The 22,924-nt window shown below is 37.8% G+C and overlaps 3 protein-coding genes, 3 long non-coding RNA genes and 1 other non-coding gene across 8 annotated transcripts; 2 read left to right on the top strand and 5 right to left on the bottom strand.

The window, feature by feature from the left end:
• Positions 1 to 618: 618 nt before the first annotated feature.
• On the bottom strand, positions 619 to 2,476 carry LOC111797715 (uncharacterized). Its single transcript, XM_023680826.2, has 2 exons — positions 2,319 to 2,476; positions 619 to 1,595 (listed from the first exon to the last, which is right to left on the bottom strand). Exon 2 carries the CDS (start codon positions 1,586 to 1,588, stop codon positions 788 to 790), a length of 801 nt encoding a protein of 266 aa, XP_023536594.2. The 5' UTR covers positions 1,589 to 1,595; positions 2,319 to 2,476; the 3' UTR covers positions 619 to 787.
• A 467-nt stretch (positions 2,477 to 2,943) lies between these two features.
• On the bottom strand, positions 2,944 to 6,881 carry LOC111790058 (ceramide synthase 1 LOH3). 2 transcript variants are annotated; one of them, XR_002814450.2, is made up of 7 exons: positions 6,581 to 6,881; positions 5,613 to 5,842; positions 5,218 to 5,373; positions 4,813 to 4,998; positions 4,542 to 4,726; positions 4,254 to 4,336; positions 2,944 to 3,487 (listed from the first exon to the last, which is right to left on the bottom strand). XR_002814450.2 is itself a non-coding variant. In XM_023670885.2 (7 exons), the coding sequence occupies exons 1-6, from the start codon at positions 6,716 to 6,718 to the stop codon at positions 4,305 to 4,307; spliced, it is 927 nt and encodes a 308-aa protein (XP_023526653.1). In that variant the 5' UTR covers positions 6,719 to 6,881; the 3' UTR covers positions 2,944 to 3,487; positions 4,259 to 4,304. The 2 variants fall into 2 exon arrangements, 1 of the variants encoding a protein (XP_023526653.1); XM_023670885.2 differs by having other exon boundaries at positions 4,259 to 4,336.
• Positions 6,882 to 8,060: 1,179 nt separating this feature from the next.
• Positions 8,061 to 12,472, top strand: LOC147794902 (uncharacterized). Its single transcript, XR_015422772.1, has 2 exons — positions 8,061 to 8,318; positions 10,399 to 12,472. It is a non-coding gene; the product is annotated as an uncharacterized LOC147794902 (long non-coding RNA).
• LOC111786831 (uncharacterized) lies at positions 8,387 to 9,466 on the bottom strand. The gene is given in 1 exon segment (XM_023667076.2): positions 8,387 to 9,466. A coding segment is annotated over 1 exon segment (690 nt). The 5' UTR covers positions 9,441 to 9,466; the 3' UTR covers positions 8,387 to 8,750.
• A 4,192-nt stretch (positions 12,473 to 16,664) lies between the features above and the next one.
• Positions 16,665 to 20,514, top strand: LOC147794901 (uncharacterized). Its single transcript, XR_015411658.1, has 2 exons — positions 16,665 to 16,972; positions 20,243 to 20,514. It is a non-coding gene; the product is annotated as an uncharacterized LOC147794901 (long non-coding RNA).
• Positions 20,090 to 22,126, bottom strand: LOC147794900 (uncharacterized). Its single transcript, XR_015411657.1, has 3 exons — positions 21,993 to 22,126; positions 21,796 to 21,906; positions 20,090 to 20,326 (listed from the first exon to the last, which is right to left on the bottom strand). It is a non-coding gene; the product is annotated as an uncharacterized LOC147794900 (long non-coding RNA).
• Positions 20,671 to 20,750, bottom strand: LOC111782970 (small nucleolar RNA R160). Its single transcript, XR_002813247.1, has one exon. It is a non-coding gene; the product is annotated as a small nucleolar RNA R160 (small nucleolar RNA).
• Positions 22,127 to 22,924: the final 798 nt, after the last annotated feature.

Here is a 22,924-nt window from a genome sequence, read left to right as displayed (position 1 = left end):
CTCTTTGGACTTTCCTTTCGGGCTTCCCCTCAAGGTTTTTAAAACGTGTCTGCTAGAGAGAGGTTTCCAGGGAGAGACTTCCACACCCTTATAAAGAATGTTTCGTTCCCCATCCTCTTTGAGCTTTCCCTTTTGAGTTTCCCCTCAAGGTTTTTAAAACACGTCTGCTAGAGAGAAGTTTCCACACCCTTATAAAGAATGCTTCGTTCCCCTCTTCAACCGATGTGAGATCTCACAATCCACCCCCTTTGGGGCCTAGCGTCCTCGCTGGCACTCGTTCCTCTCTCAAATCAATGTGGGATCTCACAATCCACCCCCCTTCAAGGCCCAAAGAGACGTGCTTTAAAAACCTTGAGAGGACGCCCGAAAGGGAAAGCGCAAAGAGGACAATATCGGCCAGCGGTGGGCTTGGGTTGTTACATTAACCCTAACCAGGTTTGAGCTGTAGGTTTAAAATAGCAAACGGAGAACTTCTAGCGCAAGTGTATGGTATTAGCAGAATGATTATCATCACAAGCATGATAAAGAGCTGAATATACCATTGGTATTAGCTAAGCTAACAGCCTAACACTAAAACAATTACATAAACACCGTCCATAGCCCATAACAATCAGCATATACAGTAGGAAATAGCTTTTAAGAAGCAATTGTCGAATTTCATCCTCCTCAATAAGGATGACCTTGTGAGTTTCTATCTATTTCAACAGTATCTGGGGCACAGAAAAAAAAAGAAAGAAAAAGTGCACCATACAATAGACATAACTAGTAATCTCACAACCCAACTCTTCTAGGTGTATAATACCAGGCCCTTAATCCGGTTCAGGTACCCATCCCCATTATTACTTTGAGTACAGAATTCTAATGTAGGTCCCAAGAGTACATTTTGGTGAAGTAAAGATCTAAGCAGAGATATCACCTCACTTCCATATTCAGGCCATGAAACACAGAGGGCTCCCTTGATATTCTTCATCTGACAACGTCCAAGCAAAGCAGCAGCCAAGCCATCTACAACACTACCAGATGGATAGTAATCAAGGCCCTTTAACAATGGTGAACCACCATAACCCTCATCTCGACTCTTTCTTTCAGAAGACGTCTCCAGCTTGAAAGCAAGAGTCTCATCAGTTGAGAGCCTGCCCCGAAAATTTTGGCTCTGAAGACTATCCAAGATCAGAACCCTCTCAGGAACAATTTTATCACCAAGCAGTAGTTTTGCAACAAGGAGGGATCTCTCTGCAGGAACAGAACACTGAATGGAAACAAGGATAACTTGTTCATTATCTTGATCAATGGAGTAAATGTTACAAGATTTGTCATAAACCGAGGGTTGGATATGGTTCCCAGAGAAAGGAATTTCAGGTAGGATGAGACTTCCAATAAGGGTTTTATCAGATAAATGATGGAAAAGATGTAGAGAAGGGGAAGAAATGGCAACGACAAGTAAAGATGGGCGGAGAGGTTCAATAGGTTTAGGATTGGATAACAACAGAAATGGGGAAGGAAGAGGTGGTGATGGAGGAGCGAAATTGTTAAGATCATCTTGGAAAAACCTTGAAGGAGGAGGAACCTCCGTTAGGATATCTTCCATTTTGCTCCTGTAAAAAAAATGCCATAGGAGTGCTTAATCCAGGCAGGGATTTCCAACAAAAATACCATCCTTCAACGCCTTATCAGTTCACAATAATCAGAATCACAACCTTCTTCAGCAAAATTAAGATAGAAAACAACCAGCAACAAACATCAAGCCAACTAAACCAAAATTCACAACATAATAACTCTTCAAAATGAACAGATTTCAAAGCTTAAACTGGAGAAGCCTCCTATACCAAATTTAAGCTCCTACCTAGATTCAGAATTAGGTTACTCCACATAACTTTTTCAACAAGTTCTCAAATAAGGCTTCTCCTTCTGATCTTTTTTGTGCCTAATCAAGAAGTTCTTTACATAAATCTTTCTATATCACTCAGCCCTCGCTCATCAGTTTAGGTTTAGAGACCCCTCATTCCTAAGGCCTTTAGGATGTGCGTTTCTGTTTTGATGAATATATTAATTCATCTGCTACCCATCATTAAAACAAAATAACTTATTCGACAAGAAATCAAACTCGATCGCAAATTTCCAAGAGCAAAAAGGAGTAGATCATTATACATGTTTTTTCGCCAGAGTTGCTTCGTTTTCTATGAGAAAAGGCAGGACCTCGGCTTAGTCCCAAAAATTAACGAAATGCGTATGGAAAATTAAAGATCTAAATTGAACTAAAAGAACATATAAAGGGGGAGCAGCGGGGCGAAGGCGGAGGAGAAGGCGGAGATACCAACCGGAAGAGAGGCCGTCGTCAGGGAAATTTAGTTCGGCAACTGGAAACTAGGATGCTTGGAGCTCTTCCTTACGAACGTGAAGAGAACTGGCTTTCGGTTTCATTTTACAGACGTGAAGATGAAAAAGGTTCTTTAATATTTATAATCAAATATATAGTTGAATATTTTTAATCAAATATATAGTTTACTCATTTAATAAGTGTAAAAGCGAAGCAAAACGTGGGTAGAGGACAACAAACATTACTTATAAAGGGACGAAAACTTTTCCTAGCATACGTGATGAGCCAAAACAAACAATATCTGCTGATAGTAAACTTGGGCTTGGACTGTTACAGTTGTTAACATAGTCAAGCATCGAACGAAGTTCTAGTGAGGACATTGAGCCGACGGATACATAATGGGTCAAAGCAGACATGTATGCTAGTGGTAGACCTGGTCTGTTACAACTGTTATCATAGTCAGGCACTGAACGGAGTGCTAGAGAGGACGCTGAGCCTTCAAATGGGTGGATTGAGAAATTCCACATCGGTTGGAGAGAGAAACCACTATATAACAGATACATTTGCTAATGACATTACGTAACGCGCTAAAGCAGATAATATGTATTAAGGGTGGGCTTTAACTATTACATAAAAATTATTCTTAAAAACAGAAACCATGTTGAAAATGGTTCTCAAACAAGCCATTGATTACAAATACTGTTCAACAGAGAAAAACACAGCAGAATCTTGGGGATCTGGAAAGCTTCTTCTTAAACACAGCAGTGAGCAGTGAGCAGAGGATGAAGGTTCATCTTTCAAGTCAATGAAATCATTTATTGGTATGTTTTTACATAAACAGAGAGAAATGAAGGCTCAGCAGTTAATGAGAAAGAATAAATAATGAAGTCAAGGGTGAAATTCTGAGTTCAACAAGTATCTGATATACCTTAGTGTTTCAAGCTTAATATACCTCTGCAAAACAATCAAAAGCAAAACAGGCCAAAACCTTCAAATCAAGATTTAAATTCCTCCAACTGCCAACCCTTCTCCATCTTGCATCCTTTGCTTACCCCGACCGAATGTATTGATCAAATGATACACGGTTCGTTCATCCAACTAGACGACGCCACGACTGACTTATATCCAGTTTGGCAAGAACCACATTGTATGACTAATCTCTATCTCAATCTGCCCACAAAATAACATGGAAACTCACTAGCAGTCCAAGTAATGAGATAAACAAATTTAAGTACAAAAGTCCGGTGTTGTCGCCCTTAAAATCCACGAAAAGGTAGGAGGAAAAAGTTTCTTATAATTATTTCACAAATAATCCCGGGAGGAGAAGGAAACATTCTTTACAAGGGTGTAGAAAGCTCTCCCTAGCAGATGCGTTTTAAAAACCTTGAAGGGAGGCCCGAAAGAAAAAACCCAAAAAGGACAATATCTGCTAGTGGTAGGCTTGGGCTGTTACAAATGGTATTGGTGTAGCCAGACACCAGGCGATGTGCCAGTGAGGAGGCTGAGCCCAGAAAGGGGGTGGACACAAGGCGGTGTGCCAGTAAGGACGCTGGGCTCCGAAGGGAGGTGGATTTAGGGGTCTCACATCGATGGTAGAAGAAAACGAGTGTCAGCAAGGCACTGGGCCCTCAATGAGGTGGATTGTGAGATCTCACATGGGGAGGAGAACGAAGCATCTTTATAAGGGTGTGGAAACCTCTCCCTAGCAGACACGTTTTAAAAACCTTAAGGGGAAGCCCGAAAGGGAAATCCCAAAGAAGACAATATCTGCTAGCGGTGGACTTAGGCGTTACTTAATCTAGTTTCTAGAAAGGGGTGAAGTTTTAAGACTATATGTTAGTGTCAAAAGCTTAAATGCAGAATGATAATCATATGCAGCAGCAAATGCCAGTTTCTGTTTCTTGTAAGACAATCCAAATGGTTTAAGCATTCATACCAGACCTTTCATGTATACAACAGTAGTATTTTCTGCATTGATTGTTCCTTGTCAATCTTCATGATCTTCTTCACCCTCAGAATCTGCAAAGTCAAACGAATTGTGAGAGAGCCGAAACAAAGACTCTAAAAATATTTCTCGATATCGAGAACAAAATAAGCCAACGAGGGTCGCCATAAAACTTTTCTCTATCCCATAAACGTTTCTTTAACCTCGACCTCGACCTCGACCATATACATAAAAATGAAGTAAAAACCGAACGTCATTTACACGGGTGGATATAATCACCTGAACGAACATCTTCACTAATCTGTCCTCTAGCTTCGATTTGTTTAACCAGCATTCGATAAATGAGCACCCACCAATATATGTGAAGAACTAAAAGGCAAAATAGAAGAGTATTGAACACATAATAGTAGATTGGTCCATCAACTGGATGTTTGTTCTTGTCCAATACAAGGAGAACTTCATAGCTGAAATAAAATGGGGAGAAGAATTAGGCAACAATATATGAGTTCATTGGACATCATGTAACTTATCCCTCTCAAAAGTTACAAACCTTGTGCTCCAAAGGATCCAAAATGGATAGTAGATGAGACGTAACAATAACCAAGACACAACAAAAAGTACAAACGCAATGCTAGCCAACGTCTCGGCGCCACCGTATTTGGACATCTTTCCTATCTCAAGAAAAACATCGTTTGCATCATGAAGAGCGAGCACCACAGAACCGACACGAGCAAATCTACAAGAACAATATAACATGTTGATCTTTCCATAAATTGGACTAACGTTCTGCTAAGTACCATTTTAATAGTATTTACACAGCATGATAAGTTTTCAGTGCAATCTGTAAATGAACACAATAGACAGGTTAAGCCCAACACATTTCATTCTTTTAGTAAGTGGTATCATCCAAGCAAAACACTTCAAAGCTTTAAAGAAAGAAAAGAGTAGGACGTACCGAAAGATGTACGAAAGTACGATGAGAATGAGCGTTGCTACATGGTGGCTCATGGACACCCCGAAGTCCGAACGTCTTGTTTCCCAAAAAATCAAAGCAAATATGGAGTACGTATAAAATCCAGCCGCATACATATATAATCCCTTCAATTTCAACCTGAAACATATAAGATAATAATCGATGAAATCTTGTAACACTTGGTCTCTTGATCGAAGATACAAGTTTTATGTCATTTGAGCTATATTCACGTTGACTAACACTTCAAATAATTTAGTTTTCGTATTTTTATAAACAATGATAGAATCATGAATCTGCTCATAATTATAATAGTGTAAGAGTGAACTTCATGACAACACTGAACCATCACAAATAACAGATAACTCTAAGACTCTTACTTAGCACTTTGGTCAGGCCAGACCTGATCTCCTGGTCCTACCCAAAAATGTTTCGTGCTAGTAAACCAAGGCTCGTCATACGTAACGGATAGAGCCAACAGCTCTGCAGAAACAAAGTAAACACATTTCCAGGCTGACTCCTTAAATTTCCTTATCTTCTTCTGTTTCTCATCCGTATTTGCATCCTTCAGCGGATATCCCTTGCCAAAGATCAATCTTCTTCCCACTTTCTGTAAGATATATTCATACCATGGCAGGTTAGGAACTAGAGCACAAACATAATTTTAGTACAAAGGGAGGGATTCCAACAAGAAAAATGCATTTTCATGATCAATCTTGTATCATTTTCATAAAAAGATTGTTTAGAATCTTTATTTAAGCATTAGATTCATTGATACATGGGTTAGATAATCAAGAAACTGCTCAAAATTCCACAATCAGGCACCTGAAAAATTCATGTATATGTAATTACATTATAGTTTAAATGGAATATAAAATGCATCCAATGTGCTTGAAGTTTCAGAAAGTTCATCATATCGAGCTTGTGAACTTCATAATACAGAGTACCCTACAACACAATGAGTATCCATCGCCTAAAAGCACAAACGCATGATCAAACAAGAAGGTATCTAGTCCGGATAACATAAACAACCAAAAACTTCCTATTTTGGGCCATCCTCAACACAATGAGTATCTAAATTAAAACTTGAGTAGTGAATAAATGAGCGATTGAACCAGAGCTCCATTCCAAATACTCAACGCAGATTAAAGCCTAATCGTCTTTATGCAAAAACAGATGGCAATAAAAGAAACATAATCATTCAATGAACAATCAATACATAACCCGGTCAACGGTCAATTGAATCTCAATTCAATCAACGAAATCAGCCAATCCAATGATTAAACAAAATCAGTGCAATGATTGAAAGTTACGAAAGTTGAAAACGGAAGGGAAGTGAATAGAATACCTCAAAGAGAAGCCTGTCGAGGAAAAATCGAACAGTGGGAAAGAGGAGCGCAAAAAGGGGAAGAAAAGTGAAATCCTCATAAGAAGGGAAAGATTCATGCTCCCAATCGATTGACCTGAAAGAATCAATGAAACCCATCTGGGATTTTGGGGTTTTTGATCGAGTGAAGAAGAAAGAAGACGATGAACGGATCGAAAAAATCAACGGAATGAATCCTCTCCCTGTTTCTCTCTCTCTCCCCCTCCCTCTCTCTGGGAATTGTTTTCCTCTCACGGAGTGGTGTTTTGTGTGGGTTGGCAGCGACTTTCACTCGGCCAAGTGGTACGAAATTTGTGGGCCGCGCGGGTCAATGTTTGTGTTGGACAAACTTCCCTTTTTCAATTTTCATTGAATGCAAGCTTTCCCAAGCTGACCATTCCCCTCTTTACAATTATTAACCTTATTTTACACCATGTTCAAACTTGGAACAACGGAGTCGTCTGATACCGAACCTATCCAAGTTGATATCCAATTCGATAGATTCGAACCACTGACCTCTAACTAATTGAGTTTCGTTTACGATGATAGTAGCGTTTCTAAAGCTAATGTTCAGTTTTTCACTATTACAATGGCTGGTAAGAACGTTTATAAATATGAGTTTATATATTATTGTCCTCGAAATTTGGGCAGGGTAATGAACTTGACTCACACGACAACAACGTTAAAATTTGTTTGAGATTATAAAGAACTTACCTTTTTCGACTCTTATATGATTTTTGTCGACTTTTTTGAATTAGATTAAAGGAGGACCTAATTGGGCTGGACTAGGGTAACCCGAGGCTAGGGCACATGCCCTATAAGGTCAACTAGTGAACTTGAGCTTCTAACTAAGGTTTCGGCTTAGTTTTCTTCGTACTTTAGCTCGTTTTATTATACGTTGAGTTTTTTTTTTCATGGCCTAATTTCACTCATAACATTATCCCGGACTCCCTAGTTGGGATTCATAAGCTTGATCAGCCTCAACCTATCAAACTATCAAAGGACAGAGTGGAACTAGCCTGAGTGGCACTAGTAAATAATTGATTTGTTTGTAATGATTATATCTATGTGTTACGTGGATATAAGAGTTCAGCTTTAAACCTATAACGAAGTAACTTGTAATTAACAAATAAAAATTAATTAATCTGAAATTTTAACTAATTAATTTTATATGGAAGCCGGTAAACCCGTAAACATTAAATAAATATTTTATATATATATTAGACGTAGTAAAAAAAATATTTAATTTGAAGGGTTTAAATTAATATTTAATATATTAAAAATAAAAAAGGAAATATATTTTATGGGTTATTTGAAGTTTCAAATTTTTTTTATATTTATATTTAAAAAGCTTAAAAATGATAAATTTTATCTTTTTCTATTTAAAATTATAATATTTAAGAGTGAAAAAGAAAGTAATTTTAAGTTTTAAATATATTTTTTTAGACAAGGTTGAAATGGAATATTTTTTATTAATTAATTAATTTAGGTTTGTTAACTAACTATAAATTAGTTGTGTAGGTTTTCCTTGCGAAGGATTTTCTCTTTTTTCACTCAAGTACGATTACGTATGAACGAAGAATCTAAACGCGATTTGGATTAAGATCTTCAACTGGAATATGTTCCCTGTATCGATTTTGTGGAATCCAAATTGAAGATTTGAGAACATCGATAATCTTGGCTAAAACCAAGATGAAGGTAGAAGGAATTTGATGCCCAGGTACCCCAATAAAATAAAAAAAAAAAGAGAAAAAAAGAACATTCGAGTTCAATTGCAGATCGGTTTGTCTAAATGACTGCTTATTTTTCAGATGTTTTTGCATTTTTGATTTGTGTGTAATCATTTAGATATTTGCCTCTATCATCTCCATTTCCACCACCATTTTATGTAATTGGTTCTTACTTTTATTTGATCTCGGATCATATAATTGTTTTTCACTTCACATGTTACAAAACTCTGGCTTAATTTGATTCGTTGGTGTTCCGTTTCGTTGATTTGTGTTTTTGCCCACAAGGTGTTTGATAAAAGTCCTCAGAGAAAACACCGGATAATCAAGGTGTTTTCTCAACTAATTTTGATTCAGATTTTCAAATATTCAGTGCTGTCTCTTGATATGGACGCTGATTTTGGAAGTCTATTGGTTAAAAGTTCTTATTTCTTCAATTTATACAGCTGAGTAAAGGATAAAGGCTTATTAAAACCATGCCAAAACAGAGAGAAACTGGAAGAACTATGTGAGAAAATAGCTACGATCTTAGTGATACAGGGGAAGGAAACTTCTCTACTTGTTAGATTGGCTTGAGAGGATTCAGCTATGAGATCAAAGGTATTGCAGGGGGCTTACTCCATCTCTCTCAAGTGAGTTGAGTAAGGACTTCCCATTTGAAAGTCAGTGAGTATCTGTCGAAAATCCATTGCTTCTTCTTTGAGTTTGACATTCTCTTGAATAACCTGCTGTTGAGACTCCGTTAACTGATTCAACTTCTCCATAAGATTATGATTCTCTGTCCTAAGCCGAACCACCAGTGACCAAAGTTCATCAAGATGCTTCCGTTTCCTCATCCGTGACCTTCTTGCCGATTCCCGATTTGATATCATTCTCCTCCGCCTCCTCTCATCGATGCTGATCCTAGTCTTCTGGTTCTGATCATCACCTTCATCAGTAGTAGAGGCTGAGTTAAGAGGAATATAAGACAATAATTCATTGATATTGAGGTTTTGGATCATGCCATACTTTTCAGGTTCTGGAAAGTGGGCTCCCGAGATTTTCATACTCAAAATTATAAGCAGTCTGAAGAGGTTTACAAGGAGATTGTGAGCTGATAGGGAGGCACGAAACATAGGATAAGAGGACTGTTTTATAGGAAGGAAACAAAAAAGGAAAGAGATTAGAATTATTTAAAATGACATCACCAAAATGTGATATGCACATTCTTTTTCAACGCACCAACATTTGTATCCTTATATAAAATTCATCAAAGTAATAGCGTGTCCTTTAAATATTGTGTGTCATTTAAGTATTGGATGTGGCATGGATAGTTTCTGGTTTGTTCTGCATTTTATAAATGCTTCAAGAATCCACTTCTATCAAACAAGAATATTTTAGCAAAGGAATGAAAAGTTACATATTGTGGGCAATCACTTGATCATATCATTGTTGATCATTGTTGGGTTATGAAGTCTACTGATCATATCATCGTTGAGTTATGGAGTCTGCTGCTTATTTATAACTTACTCAATTGTTATGCATAGTAAAACTATATATGGTAAATAGTCATACACAGTAAACAGAAATATATAGTAGACGACTATTTATATTGAAAAGCTGGTAGAGCTCTGATGATTATATATAGTAGATGCTATATCTGGTAAAGCTACATATAATGAGCTAAACCATATATATACCCTTGGGGAGTGCTTTGAAAATGTAGTTTCTGTATTCTCTTTTACGGTACATACTTGAAATTATCAATATAAACCTCTAGCCAATATTCCTTCTTGCATTTTCTCTCTCTTGTTCTTTGTGTTCATCTAGATCGAGTATGTGCGTTGTTGTGCGATCCTAGCAATCATTCCCATACTAGTATAGTGCTTGTCTAACACATGTAACACATGATTCTTCTGATGCTTAAGTTAGATTTGAGTTATATAAACTTAGTTATTCATTGTCTGAGTTATGAAATATGTAAATTAAGTTCATATGTATTGCTACTTTGGTTAGGATGTTCAGTTTGATGAATAAGTTTCCAACTAGAGCTTTGTACTATTTAGCTCTCACCATATATATGTATTTCCCCAGGTACCTTGGCTTCTTTCTCCCCGCCCAGTTTGGAGATGTGGCAGTGCCTACCTTCTCCAACAAACTCTTTGAAGTAGCCACCTTAGATAAATGCCTCTGTTTCCACCTTAAGGTAAAAATCTAGTTTTAAGTTCACTACTTTTTACTTTTCTTACTTCACTACAATAACACATACTTCATAAATAAGTGGTACTACGATGATAGTAAGGGCATTTCGTTGGGACAAGAAGATGCCTTTAGAATAGTGGGCTAATTCTAATCCCAGGAAATAACGTCGAGACCCCATGTAACAGCCCAAGCCCACCGTTAGCACATATTTTCCTCTTTGGACTTTTCCTTTCGGGCTTCCCCTCAAGGTTTTTAAAACGCATATGCTAGAGAGAGATTTCCACACCCTTATAAAGGGTGTTTCGTTCTCCTCTCCAACCAATGTGAGATCTTACAATCCACCCCCTTCAAGGCCTAGCGTCCTCGCTGACACTTATTCCATTCTCTTTATTGGCACACCGCCTTGTGTCCACCCCCCTTCGAGGCTCAGCCTCCTTGCTGGCACATCGTCCGATATCTGGCTCTAATACCATCTGTAACGCCCTAAATTTTCCTATTAAATCTAAGGTCATTACTATACTCATAAACATTTAATATGGAATTACTTTAATGAACTCTTTACAATTTCAACATTAACCTCATGTCTCATTTATTACCTCGGAATAAACAAATACAAAAAGACAAGAAAAAACAATACTGAATTAAATATTTTATACTAACCTATATTTTATTAAATGCAATTACAATCAACCTATACTAATAAATGCATAGGTTAGTATAGATTTGCATGAGGTTGGTTATAATTGCATTTAATAAAATATAGGTTAGTATAAGGCGTTTAATTCAGTATAGTATAAGACGTTTAATTCAGTATTGTTGTTCTTCTTTCTTTGTATTTGTTTATTCCCTAAGTAATAAATGAGGCATGAGGTTAATGTTGAAACTCTAAAGAGTTGATTAAAGTAATTCCGTTTTAAAGGTAAGATTAAAAGTATAATAATGACCTTTTTTATTCAATAGGAAAATTTAGTTCATTACACCCAAAATTGAACTTAAAAACTCTGTTAGGATGGCATTTCCAAGAGTGAATGTTGGCCTAAGATGCATCAGTAATGATGATATTGTAGTAATGCAATGAAACTAGTTCTACGCCCAGAAACAAACAAAGAATAGTCAGATTTGGATTGCTTAATACCAAGATTAACAAGGCATGAGAAAACTTGTCAAAACCACCGTCTAGATAATAATGCCTACATTGATCGAAAGAATGAGTACGATGCTAGCTACAACAATATTCCTTATTCATATTAACATAATCACGGAGAACAAACATTCTATGAGATCCCATATTGATTGGAGAGAAGAACACAACATTCTTTATAATGGTGTAGAAACCTCTCCTTAGCAGACGTGTTTGAAAAATCTTGAGGGGAAGTCCGAAAGAAATAACCCAAAGAGGACAATATCTGCTAGCGGTGGGCTGGGCTGTTACAAATGGTATTAGAGCCAAACACCGGGTGATGTGTCTGTGAGGAGGCTGAGCTTTGAAGGGGGTGGACACGAGACGGTGTGCCAACAAGGTCGCTGGGCCCGAAGAGGGTGGATTGTGAGATCTCACCTCGGTTGGGGAGGAGAACAAAGCATCTTTTTATGGGTGTGGAAACCTCTCCGTAGCATATGCGTTTTAAAAACTTGGAAGTTTGAAGGGAAAAACCAAAGAAGATAGTATCTACTAGCGGTGACTTGGACTGTTACATGTTCATAGAAATATTTATGGGAGATGATACACCATAAGTGGGGTAAAACCAAATTCTGGAGGACTTGTTACAGCATCGTGGATCAAACAACTTGGAACGCTGAAGCATTTGCCTATAAAGGAGGAGGCTTGAATTGACTTCAAATTTTCTTGTAACATATTCATTCATGAGTGCATTGATTCAATACGAGTTCAAAGGATAAGAAATTCATAATCCTGTTTAAATTTTTGTAACTCGCGTATATGATACTAATATATCATTTTTATATACTCGTGTCTATCGTCGATGGATTGATCTTATGTTTAAATCTAGACAATAGACATAAACATATCTAGATTATAAATGATAATCTTAATCTATCAATGATGATCAATGTTTGACGTGTTGGTGTCGATGAAAAAGTCGCGTTCTAGATTTTATAGAAATGTTGATGAAATTTTGAAAAAAGTGATGGAAATTGTTTGAATTAGTCCGGATGATTTACTTATGCTATGATTTAACCCTTTTAAATCATTATGTCCGAGTATAAACAATATTGATGTGTACAGAAACGTAATAACTCAAGTCCACTGCTAGCAGATATTGTTCGCTCGTTATGTATGTTTCGTTCTCTTCTTCAATCGATGTGAGATCTCACAATCTATCCTTCTTGGGGACCTAAGTCCTCGCTGCACACTGATCGTCCGGTGTCTTCTCCCAACTTTGGCTCGTTACGTATGATTCGTTCTTCTCTCCAACCGATATGAGATCTCACAATTCACTTTCCTTGGGGGCCTAGTGTTCTCGTTGGCACACTGACTGCTCGATGTCTACCCTCATTGGGGCCCAACGTCCTCACTGGCACACGACTTTGATACCATTAGTCACACCCCAAGTCCACCGCTAGCAAATATTTTCTATTTTGCCCCGTTACATAGTCTCACAGTTCTAAAACACATCGATTAGGGAGAGGTTTCCACACTATTGTAATGAATACTTCATTCTTCTATCCAACTGATTTAGGATCTCACATTCCACCCTTCTTGGGAACCGGCTGACACAATCGCGCTTTCGAAGGCAGCGGACTAGTGATTGTGCGGCACTCACTTTCCAGCGACAAGTGAGCTTAAGCCAATTTGTTCTTGCGTCGCCTACGGCCAAGCGACGTACGATCGAGCCTCTAGCCTCGGTTTTGAAAGAAGGTTTTAGAAAACGAGGAGAGAGAGAGATTTTAGAAAGAGAGATTTTGGAAAGAGACGTTATATAAGCAAGCAAGAGAAAGATAACATCGGCTTAACATATATAACCTTGGGTAGGGAGAAGTTGACAACTAGTCATATCCCCTATAGTACATTCCGAGTCACCCCTATAGTACATTCCGAGTCATTTTAAGTCTGGCCTAGACATGATATTTTTGAGGCGTCATACACCCTAGAATTACAAAAGGAAAACACTAGAATGAAAAGACATGATAAGGGTTTGGCTTGTCATGGGCATGCGGCCATGGGCAACATGCCCTGGACGAGCATGACCGTGACATCCTCCCCCACCTAATTGGTTGACGACCCCGTCAACCGACTACTTTCAAACCTTGCGATGTGGGTGGCGGCGGAGTTCAGATCTTCGGCGCGTTCCCAGCTGGTTTCCTCTGTAGGGAGATTCTTCCATTTGACAAGGAATTCACGAATCGTCCGTACAGGTCTTCCTATCTTCCTAACCCTGTCGGCTAGGATCTCTTCTACTTCTTTTGTTTCTTTTTGCTTCAGATCGATGCTCGATCTTGTGGTTGCATTTCGTTGGTCGTCGTCTGGGTCAGGGTGATAGGGCTTCAAGTTGCTCACATGAATTACTGGGTGGATTTTCATCCATGCGGGTAGTGCAACTCGGTAGGAGGTAGCCTCGATCTTTTTAAGGACTTCAACCAGGCCTTCATATTTACGAACTAGTCTCTGGTCCTTTCGGCTGCGAAATCTGATCTGTTCTGGTCTTAGCTTGATAAGAACTTGATCTCCTGCTCGGAATTGAAGGGGGCGACGCTTCTTGTCCGCCCATTTCTTCATATGCTTGGAAGCCTTCTCTAAATATGCCCGGACTATATCTGTCGTCTGCTTCCATTCTCTTGTAAAGTTGTGAGCTTGAGGATTTTTTCCTGCATAAGGATGATCAATAATATGGGGTAAGGCCGGTTGTCGTCCACTTACAATTTCGAAGGGACTCTTCCCTGTAGACGAGCTTGTTTGGCAATTGAAGCAAAATTGGGCGACATCTAACAGTTGTATCCAGTTCTTCTGGCGAGCGTCGACGAAGTGACGTAAGTATTCTTCGAGCAAGCAATTGAACCGTTCTGTCTGTCCATCGGTTTGAGGGTGATAACTCGATGAGATGTTTAAGGTTGTTCCCAAGAAAGCGAATAACTCAGTCCAGAATGTCCCAATGAATCTACCATCCCTATCACTGATGATGCTTGACGGAATGCCCCATAGCTTTACAACGTGTTTGAAAAACAGTTGGGCTGTGAGTTCTGCCGAGCATAATTTTGGAGTGGGGATGAATGTCGCATATTTTGAGAACCGGTCTACAATAACCAAGATGGCGTCATATTCCCCGACTTTTGGGAGGTGTGTTATGAAGTCCAGAGATACACTTTTTCAGGGTCTTGTTGGCACAGGTAGAGGTTCCAAGAGTCTAGAAACCTTGGCTTTCTCGACTTTGTCCTGTTGACAGATCAGGCACGTCTTGGTGTATTGCATGATGTCGTCTCGCATTTTTGGCCAGAAGTACCCCTTCTTTATTAGGGCGTATGTTCTTTGCCACCCAGGGTGTCCGGCCCATAAGGTATCATGACATTCCTGAATGAGCTTCTTCCTCAGTTCCCCCGTTCTTGAGACACAATCTATTTCCTTTGGTCATCAGGAGGTCTCCCTCAACCCAAAACTGTTGTGTTTTTCCAGCTTTAGCTAGTTCGACGACGGCTTTGGCCGATGGGTCTTTGTGTAAATGTTCCTTGATGATGTCGCGCATCGATCCATCGATTTTACTTGAATGAATATGGGCTAACATGCACAGGGCCGCATGTTCGCCCTTCCGACTCAGCGCGTCGGCTGCTTGATTACTCTTTCCTACTTTGTGTTCGAACTTAAAGTCGAATTCGGCCAACGACTCCTGCCACCGGGCTTGTTTTGCTGTTAATTTTGGTTGATCAAAGAAGTGGCAAGTGGCACTGTTATCCGTCTTCACTACGAACTGTGATCCCAAGAGATACTGTCTCCAGACTCGAAGGCAGTGGACTACAGCCAGCATTTCTTTCTTGGAGACGGTGTATCTTCGTTCGGCATCGTTGAGCTTTCGACTTTCGTAAGCGATTGGGTGACCTTCTTGAATAAGGACCCCACCGAGAGTAAAGTCGGAAGCATCGGTTTCTATTTCAAATGGCTTTGTGACATCTACCAACCCGAGGACAGGACCCCTCGTCATGGTTGTTTTCAGATTTTCAAAGGCCATTTGACAGTCATTCGACCACGACCACGGGTGGTCTTTCTTCAACAGCTCTGTCAATGGGGCGGCTCGTTGTGAAAACCCTTCGACGAACCGCCTATAGTAGTTGGCTAATCCTAAGAAGGACCGCAACTCAGATACGGAAGTAGGAACTTTCCATTCTTGGATAGCTTTTATCTTGTCGCTATCCATACTAATTTGTCCACATATGACGACATGTCCAAGGAAGTTGATGCATGTTTGTGCGAATGCACATTTCTCTTTCTTCACATACAGTTGGTTCTACCGTAGCTTGTCAAACATCAACTTCAGGTGTACTTTGTGTTCCTCGAGGGTTGTGTTGTAAACAACGATGTCGTCGAGGTATACTATGACGAACTGATCCAGGTATTCACTATTAAAAAAAAACTTCAAATTTTAAAAAAACAAATTCAAGTACCAAATTAATAGTTTGTTTCATAAATATATTTAAACTTTAAAAAAAAGTTATTAATATTTTTCAAATTTTTAAGGATTTACCAAATATTCTTAAACATTTTCTTAAAAATTTAAAAATACTCATATTAATAATATGAATTAAAAGTTACATTAATACTATTTTTTAAAATAGCTTTTACTAACATCCATAGATCATCGATTGCTTCTCACTCAATCTACTTTCAACTTAAATTTTAAATAAAATTCCTTTACGGGCATTTTCTGATAAATTTAAATACTCGAATAAATGATTAGTTTTTAAGTTGGTTTTTCGAACTCAACAATTAGTTATTTGAAGGTAGATAAATGATTTTCATCGTAGAAAAAATTACATAATTTTTTCAAAATTTATGGGTGTTTTTAAAATATGTATCCACGATTTTGTGTATGAAGTTTTTTTTTTTTTCTTTTTGAAAGTTGGAATTTTTTAAATAAAATATTGTCTGTTATTTAATTAATTAATTATTATTATTTTATATATATATATATTTTTTGAAAGTTTATTTTTAATCTAAAAAATAAGAAGAAGAATGTGATACGTGTGCGTGAAGACTGAAGTCAAAAAAGACAAAGATTTCATGAGTTGAAATTATTTAGTCCCACATCGGAAAAATTCACGGAAAGGAGCAACAAAACTGCTATAAAACCGGGTCCATTTCCCTTGTCTTGGCCAAACAGCCTTCCAATTAGATCATGGGGTCGGCTGCAAATGTGGAATGTTGACCAAGAGATTAGTCGGACTGTCGGCTAAGACATTCTTTGGCACCGACAAGATGGTCACATTGCTCAGAAAGGTAAAGGAAATTATCAATCTACTGGTATGAGATTTATGGTTCTTGGTGGGAAACATTTATATATGAGATCTTAGTAAATGCAATTGTGAAGATGAGTAGTTCTTAGTAAATGCAATTGTGGAAAACATTTATATCTATATGAGATCTTAGTATTGCTACACCCAAGTTTTGTGCGTTATCTAATTTCCTTCACTCAATTTTCTGTTTATTATTTTTTTTTTTTTTGAGATATGGTTTCCCCTTATCAAATAAATTTTCGGTTGTTGTCTCGTGAAGGTGGCAAGAACACGTCTCATTGCATTTATTATTCAACTGTTGATGATTCCAAAGTTTGGATTGAAACAAATTTTTTATGTGAAAATTGTCTGTTCATAGTATAGAGAACTCTTCTTCAAATTCACTCACTGCCCAGAATCAATGGACGTTCACCTCACTGCATCTAATTCCATAGCTTGCTAAGAAACAAATTTTCCGAACAATTAAATCAATCAACTGCTTCAAAAAAAATTCTATGAAATTTTCTGTTTCACAATCACCTAAGGAAAATCATGTCTACTCATTGAGAAGCGCCTGATGATCTGTAATTGTCATTTCAAAAGCCCTAAAATCCATTTAATTCCAACCCAAAGTTTAGGTTGGATACAAATTATCATGAGGTCAATGCTTTCAAGATAAAAGAACAAGTTCCTCCACAAGATAGGATGAGTTCAATATTCTTGGCACGTAACTTTAAGACATGACTGGGAAGGGTTTATGAAGCTAAATTTGAAAGGAAAATTAACAAAAGCTAAAATTTAACTAATCATGATCAATTAAAAACAAGATAATTAGCAAGACTTTAGATGGCCTTCCAAGGTTTCCAAATACTCCTCCTTGCATCAAATCTTAAATAAAATGTGAACATAGCTTGGGACTCAATTGTTGTGGTGGAAGCTGAACATAAATTAAACAAAGAGACAAAAATTTATCGTAGTTTAGAGAGAAGAAATTTTCCTACCTCTGCAGAGCAAAGGGTTTATAGGTTTACAAAGTGTATATTAATCAAAGTGTTTACAAAATTGTACATCTTGTCTTCCAAATGTCCTAGATAACTCTTTATACAAACCAAATGATTCATAGATAACTCTTTATACAAACCAAATGATTCATATATCAAAATGAATCATATATCAAAATGAAAATACCAACCAAATACCAACCAAAAGGGTTATAGACTAAATAAGAATTATAAACAAAATAAATGAGAATATGATGGAAATGTCATCCAACAAATACACAATGACATTTCAACTTAATACATCTAAACGATTTCATTGCCTTCACGATTGACAACAATGATGAGTTCAAAAATCATCAACGGTCCCAACTAGTGTCTTCTCTTTGCGAGATCTTTGGAGTTGATACAATGATCCCAACAGAAATGTTATATATACCCAACACGTCCTGATGCTAGGTTCAATCTGAGTTGTATTTGAGGTAAGGAGGGTCTTGGACTGCATATTTTATGTTTGAGGAAGTTATATTTATTAGAACTTTTCGATATATATGAAATTGGGCTTACTCTGAAGTACAAAATGGTGAAATCGTTCTTATTTGACATTCTTATATGATAACATGATGGAGAGGGAATACATAAGAAAGAAAAAATATAATATTAAAGGACAATCATATCATATTCTAGGCAGTAGTAGAGTATCTGCCATGACCGAATGAGTAATAGAGCCCCCAAATCAGCAGGAGCAAAGCAGAAGCCATGGAAGCCACAGAATACAAGGTATAAAAGGTAGCTAAGTTGGGTTTATGAGGAATCAAAAGAGCACCCAAAGCACCTAAGAAAGCGAAGGTAATGGATAAAACAAAGGCATCAAAGGCAGAGGAAGGATTGGGTAAGCCATCGAAAATCAAACCGACCCCCACTCCCTCACTTCTTCCTCCTAATATCGTCAGGATTGAGAGAGTGTTCAAAGACGCATACAAAATGGGCTTCAATAGTCTTGTCAACGGCGGGACAAAAGCAATTTTGTCTGATTTCATTTCCTTCATTTTCGTTACATTCAGAGAGAGGAAGAAGAAGAGAGGCTTTGGGATACCTCAGGTCTTTATTGCAATTTCACACCTCTTCTTGTTGTAACCTTTAAGTAGGGAGCGTGAAGGAAACTTCCTGGAAATTACGGATGGGAACATAAACTTGCTCACCAAGTTGTTTGAGAAATTTCCCTAAAGGACTAAAAGTGGGATGTGGGGTCTAAAGGGCTATGATTTTCCTTTTTAAACCAATATATATTTATATACATAACTAGTATTTTTTTATTTTTTGAAAACTAAATCTTCAAAAATACTATTTTCATTAAAAAAAAAAAAAAAACTCTTATTTTTAGAACTTGGTTTGAATTTTAATCCTACATCCAATCACAAATGGAGTTCATTGTAGGAAAAAGAATCAATAGTAGAAAAGCACTTGGGACTCCCAAGTGATCGAAATTTCCACAAAATTTAAAGAAAAGAACTTGTAGGAGAATCAGTGAAGCTTCCCCTCATTCCAGAATTCTCCATGAAGAGTATATAAAAAGGCATCTGCCAGATTGAATGGAACTAAGGGAAACCACTTGAAGAACATTGACCAAATCCTTATTGTTTCCCCCAATGGATTCAACCATACAACAAGAAACCTCCCTGGATGTGAGTGTGCTCTATTCCATGATCACTGCAATCAATGAAAGAAATCCTGGAAGAATCAGCAGTCTTACCTGGGGATGGGGAATATCCACGCCATTAGAATTCCAGTCAATTAACATCAAAATGCATAGGCGTCTGCCTCAACCAGCCAACAGCCCTAGGAATCTTGGGAAGACAATCCTTAATCTCACTTTTCAAGCAATTTTAGCTTTGTCCATCAGTGCTCCCACTCCATCATCTTCCCCACTTCCCACAGTTCTATTTAGAGCTGCCATGTTTATCAGCTTTCAAGTTTCGTTTGCTGGAGTTTTCCTTAAGAATGCATTCCCAAGAATTGCACTTCTCTTCGAAAAACTCGGTGCTCTTTTTCTTGCAATTGGTGTCTGCATATCAGGAGGTCTACTAGTCCCTCAAAACTACGCTTGGATCTGTTGGTTGGCAGGTGGCTGCTCCTGCTTGCTATCCTTTATTATCTCATTCATGTGATTTTGACAGGAGCACTCCTGTAGAGTCCATGCCCATATGTGTGTGTGTTGTGTGCTTAGTTTAACCTCTTTTACAGTCTCTTAGTCTACAACTTACAATGACATGATAACTCTGCCTGTGTCATGCATCAAGCATCAATTCTTCTACGCAGCCGGTCCCAAGCCCGGAACAAAGGAGGAGGGTGGTGTCATCAGACCATTGGAACTTCAGCTTGTTCTGAAATTGTAGCAGTCAGTATTTTCATTTTAGTAGTAGTAATAAAGATAGCAGCTTAGCAATAGATGGGAGTAACCACATATTGCTGGAGCTTAGCCATCACCTAAGGTCTGAAGTCTTGTACTAGAAATGTGTGTTGAGTCGTGCAATTAATAGTAGAATGGGCATCTTTATGTTGTTTTATATTACATATTACATGAGTCCTACACAAACATACACACGAGAAGAACTACAACGACAAATGAACACCAGCCCAAAACAAGAAAGATTACGTAAGAGAATCTCATTTCATAAGATGGAAACCAAATTGAAACACCATAAGATGGAAACCAGTAAAACAGCTAAGCAATCAGAGAACTTTGAAGACCAGAATGATATAAAGCTCCACATCAGTTTCAGATGACAAAGTTTTCATCATTTTGCCTTACTTCTCTTACAGCAAGCTCATCAACTCAATACAACAAGCAACATATATTCTCTCGTAAGGAGGGTAAGAATCTAAGTCCACCACGTGCAGATATGATCAACTTTAGCCTCTTACTATGTAAAGATTGTAAGAATTCAGACCTCAAACCGAGGTCACGAGCCTATTGGAGAGAGGTTTCCACACCCACCCCAAACTGAGGTAACGAGCCTACTTGAGAGAGGTTTCCATACCCATCCCAAACCGAGGTAACGAGCCTACTGGGGATTGGTTTCCATACCCACCCCAAACCGAGGTAACGAGCCTACTGGGGAGAGATTTCCATACCCACCCCAAACTGAGGTAACGAGCCTACTGGAGAGAGGTTTCCATACCCATCCCAAACCGAGGTAACGAGCCTACTGGGGAGAGGTTTCCATACCCTCCCCAACTGTGGTAACGAGCCTACTGGGGAGAGGTTTTCACACCCTCCCCAAACCTTGGTAACGAGCCTACTGGGGAGAGGTTTACACACCCTCCCCAAACCTTGGTAACGAGCCTACTGGGGAGAGGTTTTCATACCCTCCCCAATCGTGGCAACGAGCCTACTGGAGAGAGGTTTCCATACCCTCCCCAATCGTGGCAACGAGCCTACTGGAGAGGTTTCCATACCCTCCACAAACCGAGGTAACAAGCCTACTGGGAGAGGTTTCCATTCCCTCCTGAAGGTTTCTATTCCCTCCCAACTAAAGTTGAATCTCGTATAGATACAAAAATGATTTGTTTATCTCTTCAAAGGATGCAAGATCTATCATAGATACAAACAAAATCTGCATCGATTCAACCAAAATCATAATTTCTCTATAATTAAAATTCATGAGAGACAACAACAAAATCTAACGCCAAGTATCAGGCAACCGTAAGCAGAAAACTTGGAAGGCATTGAAAGATACGAGTTAGGCACATCATCTTGAATGGCCAATCAAAGACTGAAATTGGAGTGAAGTAGAGACAAGGCCACGAAAATAGAACAGAACACAACGAAGACTCAGATTCTGAAGAGAACCTAGTGACTGTTGATTGTTTCTTTGGCGAAACAGCGTTAAGCTGGAGAAAATCATCCCCAAAACCACAGCACCACAAGTACACCTTTCCCTCGATTTTCCTTGCAACCAAACTGGAAGAAGCAAGGGGCTGTTTGGTTGGTGCATCAAATCATGCACGAAAACCAAAGCTGAAAAAAGAAATCAAAGCGTCGCTTACCAGATGATCGATTTGCAGAGCACAATCATCGAGAGAGGCTCACGGACGAAGTTGCAGCCTAGGTTGGGCTTATTCTGAACCCCTGAATTTGGGTTATTCTCAGGGTGAATATATAGCCGACTCCTCTTTAGAAAAAAAAAAAAAAAAAAAACTGAAAAGAAAAAAATCTATTATATACTCCTAAATTTTAGGTTTTATCAAATTAAAATTGAAATTAATAATTTTATAACATTGTACTCCCTCTTAATTAAATTAAGTTCGAAGAAGAATTAATGGTATCAATTAAACACTTATTTTTATAAATTAACAACTCTCACTTTGCAAATTCCAAAATATTGCATATTAAATTTTTAATTTAAATAAATGATTTAAGTTGACTTATTTATAAAAAATATAGAGTTAGTGGAGGCCCTCTTCCTTATGGGATTCTGTCGCGACAGCGACAATAATTGATCTGCAGCGAAAAACTCCTTGAATTCTTACACCAGGGTATCGTAATAAAAAAGTAATTTTTGAAATTTTGGCACAATTTATTATATATAATTATAAATTTGGTGATCGATATATTTCAAAATTTAAAGGTATATATTTAAATAAAAATTAAAAATGAATATATTAAGCAGTAAAACTCTTAAATTTATTATATTTTAGCTAATTTTAGACTAAAACCCTTAAGATAAAGGATAAATAAATAGCTAGCATGGTATTGAAAATAACTATTTTCAATTTAATTGAAACTTCATTAATAGCATATTTGGAGGGTAAAACCGACTTTTTATTTTAGTCCCTCATAAAAGTATTTAAAATTTAATAATTTCATTTTAGTTCTACAATTTATTCTTTCAGTCTGTTACAGACAACAAAACATCAACAATAATATGGTATTGACTATATTGTACATAGGATATGCTCATGATCTTCTTTTTAATTAG

This window comes from Cucurbita pepo, chromosome 1 (genome assembly GCF_057944985.1).
Source record: "Cucurbita pepo subsp. pepo isolate OVF chromosome 1, ASM5794498v1, whole genome shotgun sequence".
Lineage (NCBI taxonomy): Eukaryota > Viridiplantae > Streptophyta > Magnoliopsida > Cucurbitales > Cucurbitaceae > Cucurbita > Cucurbita pepo.
This window is presented reverse-complemented; position numbering and strand designations above follow the sequence as displayed.

Coding starts and splice junctions, on each gene's coding strand:
- LOC111790058 (XM_023670885.2), bottom strand. CDS start 6,718: ATGGGTTTCATTGATTCTTTCAGGTCAATCGATTGGGAGCATGAATCT. Junction 5,374..5,612: donor TGGCCTGACCAAAGTGCTAA/GTAAGAGTCTTA, acceptor TATATGTTTCAG/GTTGAAATTGAAGGGATTAT. Junction 4,727..4,812: donor TGGATCCTTTGGAGCACAAG/GTTTGTAACTTT, acceptor ATTTTATTTCAG/CTATGAAGTTCTCCTTGTAT.
- LOC111797715 (XM_023680826.2), bottom strand. CDS start 1,588: ATGGAAGATATCCTAACGGAGGTTCCTCCTCCTTCAAGGTTTTTCCAA.